The sequence below is a fragment of the Excalfactoria chinensis genome, chromosome 1, assembly GCF_039878825.1.
Source record: "Excalfactoria chinensis isolate bCotChi1 chromosome 1, bCotChi1.hap2, whole genome shotgun sequence".
In the NCBI taxonomy this organism is placed as follows: Eukaryota; Metazoa; Chordata; class Aves; order Galliformes; family Phasianidae; genus Excalfactoria; species Excalfactoria chinensis.
In genome coordinates, this window is record NC_092825.1 from 71,128,125 (window position 1) to 71,145,685 (window position 17,561).

Consider the following 17,561-nt stretch of genomic DNA (forward strand, 5'->3'; position numbering starts at 1 on the left):
GCCATGCACAGATACCATTACAAAATGAAGAATGTCTCAATCAGCTAATCCATGCAAATCAGCAACTTTATGACCATGGAGCTGTGTAGAGCTGAATATCAGCTTCAGTGCACTGGAAATGACTTTGACAGTGTTGGACCAGGTGGGCCCCACAATTGCTCGCACAGGAACAGAAATAGCACAAGATGCTGCCTTCAGTGGGTAAAATGATGTGCATTGTCTTTTGAGATAGGAAGACTGCAGGGGCAAAATTTTCTTAGCATCCACTGGTGCACAGCTAATGGTGGTGCCTATGTTGAAAAATAGTTTTGTAGCTGAGAATTTGTCATTGTGCTCTTAGTATCTGTTGTAATTTCCATGGAAATAAAGAGGAGGCAATACTTTCAGAGTATTCCATGTATTTTGTACTGCATACATTTTGAAAAGTACCCTCGGATTTTTAAGTGCCCTTAAACTGAAACCAAACAAACATATGCTGCCACTGCAATATCAAAATACCATGCTTTGTAGGAAATCGTGGTAGCATACAGCACCATTTATTTTTCACTATCAAAATTGATTCACATGCAACCCACTGAAATACTTCTATGTTTGTAACAAGAATTTTAAGTCTGAAGTCAAATGTCCCTCAAATAGTGCTATGGGAACTTACGCATGAGAAACCACCATGAAAACAAACACTGTGAATATATCATAAAGGAAAAAAAGCCACAAAGTTGGGTCATAACACAATGTCGTATCAACCAATTTGTCTGTGGAATTTTCTGTTCATTGTGTTGAACTAACTTTGATTTAAAAAATAAATAAATAAAATTACCTCGATCCTATAAAATTTAAAAGATCTGCGGATATCACTGCTGTGTTTTCATTTGTCCTACAGGAGTATTAAGTTGATACAGTTACAGAGTTAGGATTCTATTCTTTTAGCCAATGTATCAGCATAGAACTCCTTCTCGAAACAAATGTTTTTAATGAATGGATTGTTTCTTTATTTGTTTACTGTTTCCTTGTCTGATTAAGTTTAACAGTGTGAATTCTTGACTGCAGAGGCATTGTTTAGGAAAGCTTTTTTATGGATTTTTTTAATTATTATTTTTATTTTTGTCATTATTTAAGAACAAGTACTTTTTGGATGGATTACAGTTTTGCAGCTCTTTCAAAGAGTGATACAGTAAACTCTGCAAAGTCCTTTAGAATTGATCTGAAATAGCCGTTTCACTAATCATAGCATTATGACCTTCAGATCAAATATCCTACAAATTAACAAGCTTAGGAACAGTTACCTCTAACTAGGAGAAAGTATTTTTCTTCTAAGCAAGATCAAATTCATGATAAACTGGGCCTTGAACTTGTAATTGGTCCAAGGCACATTACACACCACAGAGGTCTCAAAAATTTTTAAAGAAAGTTAAAACAGAAGGTAATTGATGCATGAAAGAGGTAAATGTTTTATAGTTTCCTTCTATGAAGGCTACTCAAGAGTTTATATACTTAAGATTTATTATTGCCTGGGCAAACACCTGTCCAAGTTGACTGATAAATCAAACTTGCAAGATAATAATCTGATGCATATGACTATTGAACATGTCATTACTTTACCTGTTGTTCCCTTATCAGAGTTAGATAAGTGAATATAAAGTAAGAATGTTTTTAGCATGCCAGATCCCTAAGTACCTGTCAGTTTTTCACATATTAATAAGAATGCCTCTCAAGTAGCCTGTTTTTTTCTGTTATCCATTAAGTTCTCTACCAGGTAGCAACAGGTCTGGATTTTTCTTTATGAAATAGTATTGTCTCAGCACTGACTGTTTATATTTCTGAAATTTTCGTTTGCCATGAGTATTCTTCCTTTCAGCCTATTCATCTTGAAGCCATGACTTACTGACAACCTGTCTGTCACATATAGCATTTTAAAGAACACTTTATAGAACAACCTAAATCATGCACATTAGAATCATGCCAACTAAGACTTTTCAGTATTCAGAATTAATTGGTTCTAGAAGGTGACCAACCTGACCAATCAATCACTGCATTTCTAAACCCCCATGAACTTTTCAAGTTGAACTATGATCCAATTTGGAGCACTGGCTCATATCTAATATAAAGAAGTTCAGATACTACAACTAATCTGAACTGAAAATCCATTTTTGAACAACAACAAAAAAAAATTAAATTTCAGGTTTTATTAATTTGTTTCTGCTGTATCGATGCCTCTTCTAAAAAGAGCATGGCCTAAAGGGAGGTTAACCTCCTCATCTACTCTGCCTCTGAGGCCACATCTGGAGTGTGTCCAGTTCTGGATTTCCTGGTTCAAGAAAGGCAGAGAACTGCTGGAGAGAGTCCAGACAAAGATTACAAAGATAATTAGGGGCCTGGAGCATCTCTCTTATGAGGAAAGGTTAATGGACCTTGGACTGTTGAGACTGAAGAAAAGGCTGAGAGGGGACCTTACCAAAATTCCTTATAAATATCTAAAGGGAAGGTGTCAAGAAATAGTGCCTCATTTTTTTTTTCAGTGGTGCTCAAGATCAGAAAAAAGGGGGTAATGCGCACTGTCTGTAATACAGGAAGTTACTGTGTAACATGCTGTAGAGAGTACACTTTAGCATGGGTGTCTACTAGGTGATCTCCAGAGGTCTCTTCCAGCCCTTGTGCATTTGTGGTTTTTCCCTCCTTCTCAATGCCCTTTGAAAATTCATGTCATTAATTGGTTGTCTCACTACAAAGATCACCCAGTTTATTTCTGGAATTACTTTTCTGCATCTTTAGTCAGTAGATTCAGATCACAGATGAGACATCAGAATTGATACCAAGAATGTACAGATGGCATTTTTGTCCACAGATACCAGATAACTGTTGATCTGTTGAGGTCTAAGAAAGCTCCTTCCCCTTTTTATGTAGAAGGTACAATGGAATCTGAATATCTAATTCTCAGATTCCTTTGAAAGTCTCTGTTCAAGACATCTACCTTAACACACTCATATTTGAACATGCTATGGTAAGCATACAATCAAAGATGTTGAGAATTCCATTATTTTATAAAGGATTATTAGTTAACAAGGTACAGATCACAGGTTTTTTACATAAACCTACACACAAAAATGCCAAATCAGTTCTGTACTGCAGAGTATAAGGTCTGGTTTTATCAGTATTCTGTATCATAATATCATATTTCAGGCTGATGGGTGCAGAAAATACAATGCACTGTGGAGCTGTGTTTCTTCTAGCAGTCTCACATGAGTTCTGAGTTTCCAAAGAGAAGATACATCTGACTCTCCAAATGGAAAATATACTAGGATGTACTGCATTTTCTGGGAGCCTTCACAAGATTTCTGATTCTGAGTGACAGGGGAAGAGTTCTCTGGTCTCTTTCCAGGAGGTGAGTGGTGGAGACCCTGATGATAAATATTTGGATTGATTTTCTCTCTCTCCTCCTGTTTTATTTTCTGTTTGTTTAAATTTATTACTCTTAATCATTCTGTATCGTCCCAGAGTCCTTTTAATAAATCAGTATCTCCTATCTCAATCAGGTTTTTGAGTCCTCCATCCACACCCCTCCCACCCTTCCCCACGTCCCGTGTCGTTGTCGTCCCCCCCCCCCCCCCCCCCCCCCTCCCCCCCCCCTTTCTTTTCCAAGGGGAGGGAGGGCTATTGTATAATTCTTCAGACTTCAATGGCTCCAGAATTAATGCTTCCTATTTTACTATGTTGGCCCGCAACATCAGAGGCAGATGTTGGTGGTAGAGGTTAAACTTTCCAAACAATATTCTGTTGCATTTTTTTGCTATGCAAGAGATGGTAGCAAAGAGAAGGTCTAACAAAATAGCATCTGATGTGGAAGTTCATGTCTTTAATAGTAAGACTAGTTCCTTCCAGGGCACACAGCTACTTCAGCTGGTAGACAGAGATGGTTAAAGAAATAGGCCCTGCATAATCCATGAGGAGATGGTTTTGGACCTGCTCTGAAAGCTGGACACTTGCAAGTCCATGGGGCCAGGTGGACTGTACCCTAGAGTGCTGAGGAAGTTGGCAGATGGGGTTGCCAAGCCACTCTCCATCATCCTTCAACAGTCCTGGCTAAACAGGAATGTCCCGGTGGACTGGATACTGGCAAATGTGATGCCTATCTTCAAAAGAAAGATGATCCTGGTAGCTAGAGACCTTATCAGTCTCACCTTGGTGCCAGGGAAATTTATGGAATGGATAATCTCAGAAACCATCAAGGACCAACTACAGGTCAGCCAGGGGATCAGGCCCAGTCAGCATGGGCTTATGAATGGTAGATCCTGTTTGACAAACCTGATTTTGTTCAATGACAAGGTGACCCACTTAGTGGATGAAGGATGTGGCCTACCTGGACTTCAGTAAAGCCTTTGACATTGTCCCCCACACCATCCTTATGGAGAAGCTGGCTGTCCATGGTTTGGATGAGCATATGCTCTGCTGGGTGAAACACTGGCTGGATGTCTGGGCTCAAAGAGTTGTGGTCAATGGAGTTAAATCCAGTTGGGCCAGGGTAAGCTGTATGAGTTTCAGTAGGGCCAAGTATCAGGTCTTGCATTTTGGTCACAACAACCCCAAGCAACCCTACAGGCTTGGGGAGGAATGGCTGTAAAGCTGCCTGGTGGAAAGGGACCTTGATGTACTGATGGATAGTCAGCTGAATATGAGCCAGAAGCATGCCCAGGTGGCCAAGAAGGCCAATGGCATCCTGGCTTGTATCAGGAATGGTATGGTGAGAAGGACTAGGGAAGTAATCCTGCCCCTGTACTCAGCACTGGTGAATCCTCAACTCTAGAACTGTGTTCAGTTTTGGGCACAATATACAAAGGACATTGAGGTGCGGGAGGAGGTCCAAGAAAGGGCAACAAGGCCTGTGAAAGGCTTGGAGAATATGCCCTACGAGGAGTGACTGAAGGAACTGGGGCTGCTTAGTCTGGGGAAAAGAAGGCTGAAGGGAGACCTTATTGCTCTCTTCAAATACTTGACAGATGCTTACAGCGAGAGCAGGGCAGGTCTCTTCTCACTGGTGACAGGTGACAGGACAAGGGGAAATGGCCTCAAGTTGTGCCAGGGTAAGTTTAGATTGGATATCAGGAAACACTTCTTTACAAAAAGGGTTGTTAATCACTGGAATATGCTCCCCAGGGAGGTGGTTGAATCTCAACCCCTGAATGTGTTTAAAAACTGTTTGGATGTGGTGCTCAGGGACATGAGGGCTGTTAGAGTTAAGGTGGTTTGGTTAAGTTGTTGTTAGAATTGATGATCTTCAAGGTCTTTTCCAATCTGAGCTATTCTATGACTCTACATATATGCTTCTGGAAGCATGGCCAGAAAGGAGAGAGAGAAGTGGTGGATGTAGGCTCCCCTGCTCAGGTTTGCAGGCGTTCACCTACCAGTAATTCCAGTGCACTGTGAATTTGTTAAAAAATAGTAGCACAGAATTTGCTCTATCAAACAGTGTTATTGTAGTCTTTGTACCCGTTGTAGTTTCCATGGAAATAAATAAGTGGCATTACTTGTAGAGCAGTCTACATAAAATGGAAGCAGTAAGGAGAGATCTAAAAAGCCAGTGATGTTTTATTGGCTTGAAAATGTGGGTTTAGGAAAAGCCTTTATGTTTTTCAAGTTTTAACTATTTTCTTAGCTCTGACCCAGAGAACTGTGGATGTATCTAATAGAAAAGATACAGTATATATTGTTGAAAATAATGAATAATTTGGAACTTGCATCAATAAAGAGAATATCTCACACCACATAATCACATAATTTGAGTCTAAAGAAAAACTAAGCAATATGAATCCATTTTGACATCCAAAATATGGGTTTTGAAACTATATCAATTTTAAACATATAAGCAATTATAAATTTTGGATGTCAGTAAACAATATCACAAAGTTTTAAAATCTTTTCTTTTTCAACTTCACAAGCACTTCTACAAATAGCTTCCACTGAGGTTAGTAATTTGTGCAGATTGAGAGAAAAGCTATTTCTCCTCCCATCTTGTTTTTGTCTGGCTTATTCTTTCTGTGACTTTATGGAAATAAAAATCATAAGATAAATAACAGTAAAATAGAAGACTTTACAAAAGATTGAAATTTACACCTCTTTATTCCAGTTCATTAAAACAAGAGTTTCATCCACGTGATTTGCATATTCATTTGGTGTTAAAAAATAGCAACCTCTGTTCAAATACAAGGACTAGAGCAATACAGTGCTGAGGTTCCTGAGTCAGGACTAGACTGACTGCCCCGTTAACGTCAATAGGTTAACCTTGTGAACTGCCAAAATATTACTCTTGCAAGCTGCCAGTGTGGCTAATTTATTTAACAGTGAATAAGCCTTTCATAGTATCATCATAGTATCATAGTATCGTGCGAGTTGGAAGGGACCTTAGAGATCATCGAGTCCAACTCCCGGGATTCGAGCCCTCTGTGTAGCAGAGCGGCACTTCTACCCCCTGCTCCACAGGGGGGGATTCGAACCCGGGCCCCCTGGTGTTGCAGACGGGAATTCTACCGCTGCGCCACCGGAGGCACACAATAGTAGTATAGTATATATAGTATCCTTAGTATACAATAAAACTGACCTTCTTAGGTGCAACAGAGGAGAACAGAAAGGAGGAATAATGGGACTGAGAAAAAAAAAAAATTAAAAAATTGCAAATGGTGCCTAAGAGATCTTGATTGAGGGTAGTTCTGGGAGAGAGAGTAATACTTCACTGTGGGACCTGAAAAGTGCAGGCAGAACTTGTGACACTCTGGGAATGGAGAAGATTCACTCTCCTGCTCCTCAGACCTGTCTCCCACATATTACGTACTCCCTGGCAGCTCAAGATCCTCCCCCCTCATTCCACACCTTTCTTCCAAAAAGCCAGCTGCCTCTAACCTGTTTCTCTGCTCTGCAAGAAACACATTGCTGACAAACTGCTAAACTACCTGGATCTTTTGAGTCACTGTAAAAGAGGAGGAAGGAAGAGCATGGAAATGCTCCCTTTTCCTAATGGTGTTCAGTGTCGAATAGAAGATGTAGTAGGCCAAGACAGAGAACTGTTGGAAAGGAAGATTTTCTTCCTCGTCACCCTCTCTTCTAGCAGTATCTCTTATTTCCCATCATCCATGCAATCACCATGCCCTGATCAACAATGACTTCAGGTCTTCCAACCTTATTCCAGTTACAGAATAGGTATGAGAAAAAGTGTAAGAAAACATATGAGGAAAGTAACCCAAAACATAGATCTTATCAGTACAAAAAGACCTGAAAAGTAGTGAAGTTGAAAGGGAGAAATTTTAGGCAGTACAAATTACTCTAGCTACATATTTCTTCTTTGACATCATTGATCATTTTTCCCAAGAGGCCTATACTGCAAATTATTATATTAGTTATTAGTTATTTCATTAGAGTCTGTTTCACTCCTCATTTTAAACAAATAAAATATGAAGGTTTTTTTAGTAGACATTGTTAGAACTTAAAAAGAGTCTGCCTCCATACTTCGCAATGTGGAAGACAAGATGAAAACTTCATATCAATCAGCTTATGAGAATTTACAAAAATTTAGTAGAGTAATTCAAATTAAAACATGACCCAAAATGAGGGGAAAATAGGATATATCTGTAAACATAATTAATATCCACAAGGTTGTTCAATATTTAATTCTATTATCCAGTCTGCCTTCCTTATTGTTTTATATAAACTCAGAATCCACAGAGTATCTTAAAGTTTTCCGTAAGTATTCAATAAATATCTGTTAAAAATCATCAAATAGAAAAAGAGAAAAGAAACTTGGGAATTGAAATACACACGCACACACTCATGCATACACACAAAAACAAAAAACAAACAAACAAAAAACCATTATTTTACAGAACAGAGGATCTAAACTTAAAATTGTCACTCACCAGATATATTTCTAACAAAGACATGTACTGAAACAGTATAACAGCTTGATTATTTGAGTAATAATGTGTTCTCTAATTTGCACTTCAATCAGTGTGGACTTTTCTGTCTGTCCATTTGTTATTCCAACCTCTGTTCCGAGTTCTAAAATTTCCTTCCTTCCTTCCTTCCTTCCTTCCTTCCTTCCTTCCTTCCTTCCTTCCTTCCTTCCTTCCTTCCTTCCTTCCTTCCTTCCTTCCTTCCTTCCTTCCTTCCTTCCTTCCTTCCTTCCTTCCTTCCTTCCTTCCTTCCTTCCTTCCTTCCTTCCTTCCTTCCTTCCTTCCTTCCTTCCTTCCTTCCTTCCTTCCTTCCTTCCTTCCTTCCTTCCTTCCTTCCTTCCTTCCTTCCTTCCTTCCTTCCTTCCTTCCTTCCTTCCTTCCTTCCTTCCTTCCTTCCTTCCTTCCTTCCTTTCTTCTTTTCCTCACCCATATAGTTATTAATCATTCAACTGCTTTTCAAGACAATTACCCATTTAGCAGTCCAATACTCAATGACATCTACTATTTATGTTATTCATTTATGATGTTTCTATATCTCAAATCCTCTAAGCCTGTATAGCTGCCAAATGCACGTATGCACGTAAGCCTTGGGGAGTCTGCTTCCTCAAATGTCTATTGCTAAATGAATCTGTTGTGTTACTCTTTTGAAGAAAAAGATTTGGCCTAGCATGTTTAAATAAAGTAATTTTACTGAATTTTTTGTAGTCAAGAGTCCACAAAAATTACACAGAACACATTTATTTCAATATAATTTTCAAAATGCCCTTCTAAACTCATCAACTCTTATGATCATTTTCTTTCATGTTTTGGTTCCATTACTTCCCTTTACCATGAGACTTTCAATAACAAGTAATTTAATCCTAGCTTGTCTTAAAACTGTTAACACTCCTGAACATCTTGTCCCTTTCCTTCATGCTCTGTTAAGTGATCCCGAGTGTTCCTCAGGGTCCTGTTACTTCCCTCTAGCCTAACCTGATCAGACACAATTTTCCATATTTCAACATTATTTTCATCAGTATATCAAGTCATCTGTAAACACTTCACTGCCTGAAGTGATTAGCACGCTGATGTAACATCATTTCAAGATCTGTCTTGTGGATAAATTTATCTTCATCTCCATTAATTTAAAGGATAAAAGGTGAGAAAATCTTATCCTTTTCATTTCTTCATTTATACCAAGAGAATGACAAAATGATATTCTGACTTCCTGTTTAAGTAAGATGTCAGTTCAAATGTCCATTTTGAGCATTACTTTTTACAAAAGATCTGGGTCATGTAGAAAAAGTCCAGAAGAGAACAAGAACAAAAAGACATCTAGAAAATAAGATCTAGGGGTAAAGACTGAAAAAGCAGAATTGTTTTTCTTAAGTTCATAAAAATTAAAAAAAAAATAATTTAAAAAAAAAAAAAAGAGAGAGAGAGAGAATTATGTTGAATTTTGCTGAGGATGGGGTAAGCTTTTTATCTTTGCATGAATGAAAGGAGATAATGAACAAGGAAGTATGTTTAAATTACGCATTAGGAAAAGCTTATCAGCAGTAAGAGAACAACGAGAATCAGTAGTATCAGAATGGATTGCCTAGGGAGGATGTGAAATCTTCACTTAAAGATTTCTTTAAGAATAAATAAGACAAACAACTTTTTATAGTGATTTAAGTAGAGCTGATTCTACCATACACAAGGGGCAGCCCCTCACAGTCCTCTCCAGCCTTTTTATTTTTTATGGTTTTGCACTCCTAGTTCTTCAGCTGTGTTGAGATGTATCTAGAACTCCTTTATTTGTAATAAACAAAGGATTCTTGTGATCTTATGGTTCCTGTACACAAGATTTTAACACTTCAGAACTCTTCATCACAGGGCTCACAAATCTATAGATTTTTTCACTGCATTTTGCAAATACTGAGTATAGCCTCAGTATTTTTTAGTGCAAGGGATTAACTTGAAATTCAGTAAATCTACAGGGTTCATCAAGCACGCTGCAGAGTGCAAAATAGAACCATACTACAGAGTAAGGTTCATTAGTAAAGCTTAGTTTCCTTCTCATTTATTTGAACTCTACTTTCTATTTGAGCCGAGTTTAAGAAACAGAACTGGAAAGTGGCCCTATTCTAGCTTTGTATGTGGTCTGATATTAGAGGAACTGTGATGGAACACAACAAAATGTGATTAGATTTCTGGAATGGGAGTTGTAGGATTGCCTTTATCTGATAGGAGAATTTGAATTCATTTCTTGAAGCCAATGAAGAGAGCAATCAACAACAAATTATTATTTGTAGGTACACAGCTTGCTAGAAATGCTAAAAGATAATTTAATTGCTCTAGTTCTAAACTACTTTGCATTTTGATCAGCATGATGCTGAATCTGACCCTATTTCAATGCCATGGCAATATATATCAGTATGGCATATGTAATGCACATACATAGTTACAGTAGAGGATATTAAGGGATATTTAGGGATAGTAACTCCTCTCTTTTTTGTCAGAGTTTGAAATTAATCCTGTGATGACATTCAGCAATTTAAACAGACAATACACTATGGCACATAAAACAATATCTGAGAAATAAAACTAAAAATGTACTAGGGATGTTGTGAATAGTAATAAACTACAATCTCTCACTTTTCAGACAACTCAGGTACAGTTTGAAGACCTATCAGTTTATTGCAAGGCATTTCAAAAATTTTTTTGAGTAATCAAACATATTGCTTGCTTTAAAGGGCTTTGTGAGAGAGTACACGAAGCTCAGGATGTTTTAAATATGTCATCATAGATACAGGACAGACCTAGATGCAGATATTCTTTATGTTATCTTAACATGTTACAGTTGACATCACAGAGAATTTTTGTTAATGATGTGGCATGTGTATGGCAAGGTATTAACCTTGTTCTGTTATCATACTCTGTAAAATGGCATATGGCATTTTCAACAAAGAATCACCTGCTGGCATCTTGAAGTCCTTTTCAACACTGATTGTTAAAATTAGCGTGCTAGTACATATGTGACCATTTCCTGAAGGACACATTGACATTCAAAATTGTGCCAGTTATAGCACTAAGAGAACAGTCCTGAGAAAGTACCCTCAGACTGAGAATAATTTATACAGTGAATTAATTCAGGGAGAAGAAACTTACTTCTTCTTCATCCAGTCCAGTCAGATCCCAGAAGTAACTCAGTCTCATCTGTAAACGCTTCCACTGCTCTAGGAACATAGTGGCTTTAAAAATAAATAAATAAATAAATAAATAAGTAATAATAATTAAAAAAAAAAATAAAAATTTACTATTGTGAATGTTTTTGTTTCTTGGAAGCACCATCTGGTGGTAGAAGTGCCGCTCTGCTACACTAGAGGGCTCGAATCCTGGGAGTTGGACTCAATGATCTCTAAGGTCCCTTCCAACTCACACGATACTATGATACTATGATGATGATTTGATATTTAATGCCCATTATTCTAGACCCTTTAAAAATAAGAAAGAGATCCATTCCAATTCTAAAAGAAGGCCACAGTACAAGTACAGAAACAGTAATTACTGTATTTTTACAAACAAAATACAGAAAAGAGACTCCACAGATTGGCCAAAAGCACTGGATAGTTCTTGTCAGGAATTGGAACTGAACCCTGATATCCACCCCAAGAACATCATCTCTCTTAATTTATTGTGAGTCACAAAGCATATCATGAAACAAAACTTAGGTCTAAATATTAATATTAACACTATAACTATCCAAACAGTCTTTCAGTCAGAAACATGAGAAGAAAGCAGTATCACCTGCTTCTGAAATCAGTCACTGATACATACATGTAAATTATGACCCATTATTGTACTGATGTGTAGAAAATAATCTCTTTGAAATACATTATAAAGGGATGGTTGAATGGTTTTGCACTGTGTAAGCACGTGACCTTAGGGTTTTGCACTAAGGCGTGGACCAGTAGTTCAGTCTCCTGCTTTTCCTTTTTCATTAAGTTGAAATAACCGATCATGTAGTGCTTGTCTTGTATTTAGTCTCTTGACCTTCTTCTTATGAGTGCTGTTTCCTCTAGATACTCCTTTGCCTAGTTTGTCATAATTTGTGTACTTCTGGATTTATTAGAAATAGCATTTCTTACTGTTGACTTGTGGATACCCATTTCCAGAAAATTATAGCAATGTTATTCCAGAATATGTCAAATAAATATATATGTGTATAAATAAAAACTATATTAATAAACAATTATGGACACTGTTTTCCATTTCCTTATGGTTCTTGTCCTCTTTTCAGTTGTTTCAAAGAGGTTGTTTGATCACAGCAGTATTTAAATCACTTTGACTACTTTGTAGATAACTCCCTAAGACACAGAAGAAATTCAGATTTAGCTTCCTTCATTTGCATCTACACTTGGTGTGAGCTACATGGTAACAGTGGGAGAAGTTGCATTGCTATTAAAGCAGTCCGAGTCTTACAAAACAAAAAAAATCCTATGCTGATTTTGCTCAGTCCCAAGATAATAGTCTTTTCTAAAACAAGCTATGAAATCTAAATAGAGTTGCACACTGCTGAGTGATAGCTTCAGAGCAATATGTTTGCTCAATTACCTATTAAGAATTAAAATTTCCTTATATGAAAAATGAATAAGAAAATTAAAAAAATCATTTTACAGTAGCAACTACGCCTCTAAGTCTCACAATAACAAGATCTAATGTGAATGAGAGCATAGCACCAGCAGTGAGACACGTGGCTGAGGTGAGGTCAGACTCAATAATACTAGAATATATTCAATGGTGTTTATGAAGTGTTTTGACCCCTCAGTGAGGCAGAGAATTTTTGTCATTAAAAAAACCAAGCCTGCATTAATAATATATTATAAATACAAAAATAATAATAGTTCCATTGTTCTCAGAATCCAATACAGTTTTGATACAATTGTGTCACTAAGTTTTCCCACACGGAAGTGGGAGGGCTTAAATTAAACCCTTTTAGTTGCATACCACATAGGGAAACTGAAATACACTCCAGTCCCAAATGCAGAAGAGCTGAATAGGACTTGCCATTTCAATAGAAAATGAGGGAAAGCGTGCCAGAGATTAGTAGTGAAATCAAACAAGGAAATAAAGGGATAAAAGATGCAGTTTTCCTCCCTGGACTACCCAGCTGTTCTTCATTTATTTCAAACCTTTCAGTTGACTAAAGAAAGTATTGTAATAATTCTTTCTCCAGTTTCAGCACAGAGATTCTATCATTTGCCTTCTGAGGCTTGCCGACTTCAGTAAGCTATATGCATTACACTCACTCTAGTATCACTCTATCCTGTGTAAGGATACTGCTTTCTACTGCCATTTGTCAGCTTTAATTTCATTGAAGATTCTGTGAAAGACAAAACTATTATTCTTTTTTTTTGTCTCAAAGCTTGCTTTGTGAGGCCTTTCTGGTGATAAGACTCTAAATGACATCTGTGAATTATCTAGGGGGGCAAGTGGTGGCTGTCACCATGCCGCAGTACTTCTTAGGATTGTAAAGATAAGCAGAAGCAAACAAGCAGTCTTATCAGGGGTGGCTTGGAGGAGCTGAACCACTGCAAAAGGCAGTAAAGTTTGTGCATGGCAATGAAGGCACCACTCCCTGCTGGCTTATCTGTTGAACCAGGTATGTCACACTAACAGAAAAAAAGTAGGAGTAGAAAAAAAATAAAATAAAACAACCAGAGACATGGGTAATAAAAGGCCCTCACTGAACTGAGGACTTCAGAGAAGAACTGCCAAAGAAGCCTTTGATGGAAGAATTTCATGAGGGAAAAAAAACTCTTTGGAAGAACCTCCCAGGGCCTGCTTTCTGAAAATCTTCCTGGCTTTTTCCCATCCCCCATGGTGACTGGATGAGTTCCTGAGATCAAATGCACTACAGACCATGTTGGACCCATGGTGATGACTATCTCCCTCTTGCTTTCTAGAAAGACTCTTTGTTTTTATTTCCCATCTCTTTTCTGTCACCTATCTTCCCATCCCCATATCCCTAAGCAACGAGGATTTGTAACAAGCTAGTCAGGCTAGCACTTGACCCATTGTGTCTTCATCTCATAATCGGGTATTCCCGTCTGCAACACCAGGGGGCCCAGGTTCGAATCCCCCCTGTGGAGCAGGGGGTAGAAGTGCCGCTCTGCTACACAGAGGGCTCGAATCCCGGGAGTTGGACTCGATGATCTCTAAGGTCCCTTCCAACTCGCACAATACTATGATACTATGATACTATGATATGATACTAAAAGAACCTCCTTCATATAAATTGGAGCGAGACAGAGTCCAACAGTCAAGCTTTGGAAATCATACTCACCCCAGAGAGCCATAAAGATGGAGAAGAAGACTGTGGCAGGGTTGTCAAATAAGTGGCTAGCTCGAGCTGTAGAACATGCAGAGCTGAGGTTCCAGTAATCACAGAACTTGTCACAGAGAGGGCACATGGTGAAGGTATTATGCTGGTCACACATTTCCTTACTGTGAATGATAAGTGCATGAGTTCTTAGAATATTACTGTTCAGGAAAGCATTGTACAGTAGTGATATCAAGAAACAATTCATAGCAATTACAAGATATTTTTGATATGTGGCTTTCAGGGAGGAAAAGCCCATCAGCACTGTGTCTCTTAACAGCACATTCCCAACCTCTGTAATATCAAAATACTGATGAACACCTTACCAACAGAAATTAAATCAGCATCCAGTCTAATGAATCAACATATCTTTTATTAGTGATTCTCTTAAGACAGCACTAAAAATTGGGATTAACAATACTAGAAGAAAATAATTAAAATACAGTTAAAGTGGAATTTGCCATCTCTGTGTTCAGCTACATGATTTTACATAGACCAGATTTGAATTAAAGAAAAAGAATTTTTTAGTGGCTGGAATGGAAATTCTATGGGTTCTTATCTCATTTCCCCCTGACAAAATACATTTTCATATGATGGCACAAAAATCCACATTAAATGTCATATTACTACATGCATGTTTGTGCATATTACTGGCCACATTATTCTGCATAAAAGCCAGATCCAACATACAGGCATTTTAGTTGTTCTATGTCATGAGTATAGATTACATCTACAATATCTTTTGCAAGAAATATACACTAGGTTGTAGAAGTGACAGGCATTGTACACAGTTCAAGAGTCTCATTTTTTAGGAATGATATTTTCCATTTGCTTTAAAATTTGTCTACATTCTGCTTTTTATCTTGAAGGATATTTATAAAAGCAGTGGGTGTTCACCTGAGATAGGATTTAACACAAATTCTGGACTGTACTGCCATTTACCATAAGGTTTTGGCTAAGTTCTTAAAGTGCACCTAAACAAATATGTTTTAAAGGTATTCAGATAGTGTGTCCACAGTGGTTTCAGAAAATGAGGTTCCTTCACTTTTAAGGGTCCTCAACACAATTTCCCCACAGTTACAGAGCTCTTGGGCTGAATAGCTCCTTGTTTTTCTAGTGTAGAATGCTAATCTAATTTTCAAATTTAAATAAATAAATAAAAGTTGTAAATCTCGTAAAACCGTATTTCATTTCTGCCCTATTTATTCATTTGCTAAGGAGCATTTCCTTTCCCTCCTTACTTTACAATATTTGTTCATCTGCCTTCCAAAAAACATGAAATAAGAGACTAAAAATAAGGAAAAAACTTTTCTTTAAAGCCATTTTAATTTCTAGCCTTATTTACTATGCATTTCCTCAGTGTCTACAAATAATTTAAAAATCATTATCACTATTTCTTTAATACACCAAACCTTACTTGACACTCCTGAATATGCTTTCAATTTTTTTTATAAGGTTTATATGTGAAAGAACTACCTGCACAGTCTCACTCAAATAAATTGACTAATGAAAACTACAAGTGTTCTTACCCCAGACTGTGACCTAAGGTAAAACTTGCAGCATTTTCAGTGGTGGCTGGTATGTTGTGATAATAGCTACTTCTAAATCAACCAGCATTAGATAGTACTGTTTCTATTACCTTAAATGAAAAAGAGCTACTCAAATTGTAGCATCAGTATGTTTTCTATCATATAATTTGAATGTATACAGCTGTTAGCAGTTATCATATAATTAAAATACTGCTCTAATTTGAAAGGCATTAGAGGGTACTTCAGATACATCTTTGAGATAAATCTCACTTCATTTTTAATGTTACCACAAGCTTTCCCATAGACAAACATAGCTCATCATTATTTATGTAGAATGAGAAAATACAACCTAACTTAGATGTACTGTCATTCATCCATTACCTATTAGCCATAATGTCCTACTGCAGAGTGATTTGCTTCTAAGGTTGCTAATTCACTTGAATGAATGCAAGAACTACCCCAATAAATGTGACCAACAGCTCTATTAAGCTAGTGTATTTTTTTTATTTTTTTTTACTGTGAAGCAGACATAACTTTATCAATTTTCATAGAATCATAGAATTCCTGACTTGAAGGAAATCAAAGGATTGTTGAGTCCAACTCCCACTCCCCACACAGGACCACCCAGAACTGAAGCATTATGTCCAAGAGAGCTGTTTAAAAGCTTCTTGAACTTCAGCAGGACTGTCCTGGGGAGCCTCTATCAGTGCCTGACCACACTCACAATGATGAACCTTTTTCTAATACCCAGCCTTTTTCTCCTGAGAAAACACCATGTACTGTTGCTGTTACCAGACAGAAGATACAAGCATCTATCACCCTTCTCCTCCCATGAGGAAGCTGTAGACAGCTATGAGGCCTCCTGTCAATCTCATCTTCTCTAGGCTGGCCAAACAAATGGACCTCATCCCCTCTCATAGGTCTTGCTCTCTAGATTCTCGTACCCCTCCTTTAGACACTCTGTAGTAGTTTAATGTCTTGTAATATGGTGCCTAAAACTGCATGCAGTAATGCTCCAGCCCCCTGATCATCTTCATGGCCCTCCTCTGGACCCTTTCCAAAATCTCTATGTCTTTCTTGTACTGAGGGCTCCACATCTGGACACAGTACTCCAGATGGGGCCTCACAAGAGCCGAGTAGAGAGGGACAATCACCTCCCTATCCCTGCTGACCACCCCTCTCCTGATGGAGCCCAGGATCCCATTTGCCTTCCGAGCCGCCAGAGCACACTGCTGGCTCATGTTGAGTCTCTCGTCCACCAGGACCCCCAGGTCCTTCTCTGCCGAGCTGCTCTCAAGGACTACTCCTCCCAGCCTGTACAGGTGCCTGGGGTTCTTCTGGCCCAAGTGCAAAACCTTGCACTTTGCTGTGTTGAACCTCATTAGGTTCACCTGAGACCAGCTTTCCAGCCTGTCGAGGTCCCTCTTGATGGCATCCCTTCCTTCCACTGTATCAACCGCACCACTCAGCTTAGTGTCATCAGCAAATTTGCTGAGGGTGAACGCAATTCCCTCATCGATGTCATTAATAAAGATGTTAAAGAGCACCGGGCCCAAGACAGACCCTTGGGGGACACCACTCGTTACCAGCCTAACTAACACTTTGCTTCCATCTTGTTACTCTTTCTATCACCTTGTAGTGTTGTATCTTGACACAAAGACCAACACTAAACTTTTTTTATTTATTATTTTTATTTATTTTTATTTTTTCTAATTGTCAAGATCAATTCTGTGGATATCTGATCTGCTAAAT

General features: G+C 38.0%; 1 protein-coding gene across 1 annotated transcript in view; it reads right to left on the bottom strand.

Moving 5' to 3' along the window:
- ANO2 (anoctamin 2) overlaps nt 1-17,561 on the bottom strand; it is a 179,234-nt gene that overhangs the window by 93,628 nt on the left and 68,045 nt on the right. Inside the window, exons 12-13 of the mRNA XM_072335289.1 lie at nt 14,245-14,405; nt 11,067-11,149 (exon numbers count right to left, since the gene is read on the bottom strand). Of these exons, the coding sequence (XP_072191390.1) occupies nt 11,067-11,149; nt 14,245-14,405 (244 nt within the window). The remainder of the gene's footprint in view (nt 1-11,066; nt 11,150-14,244; nt 14,406-17,561) is intronic.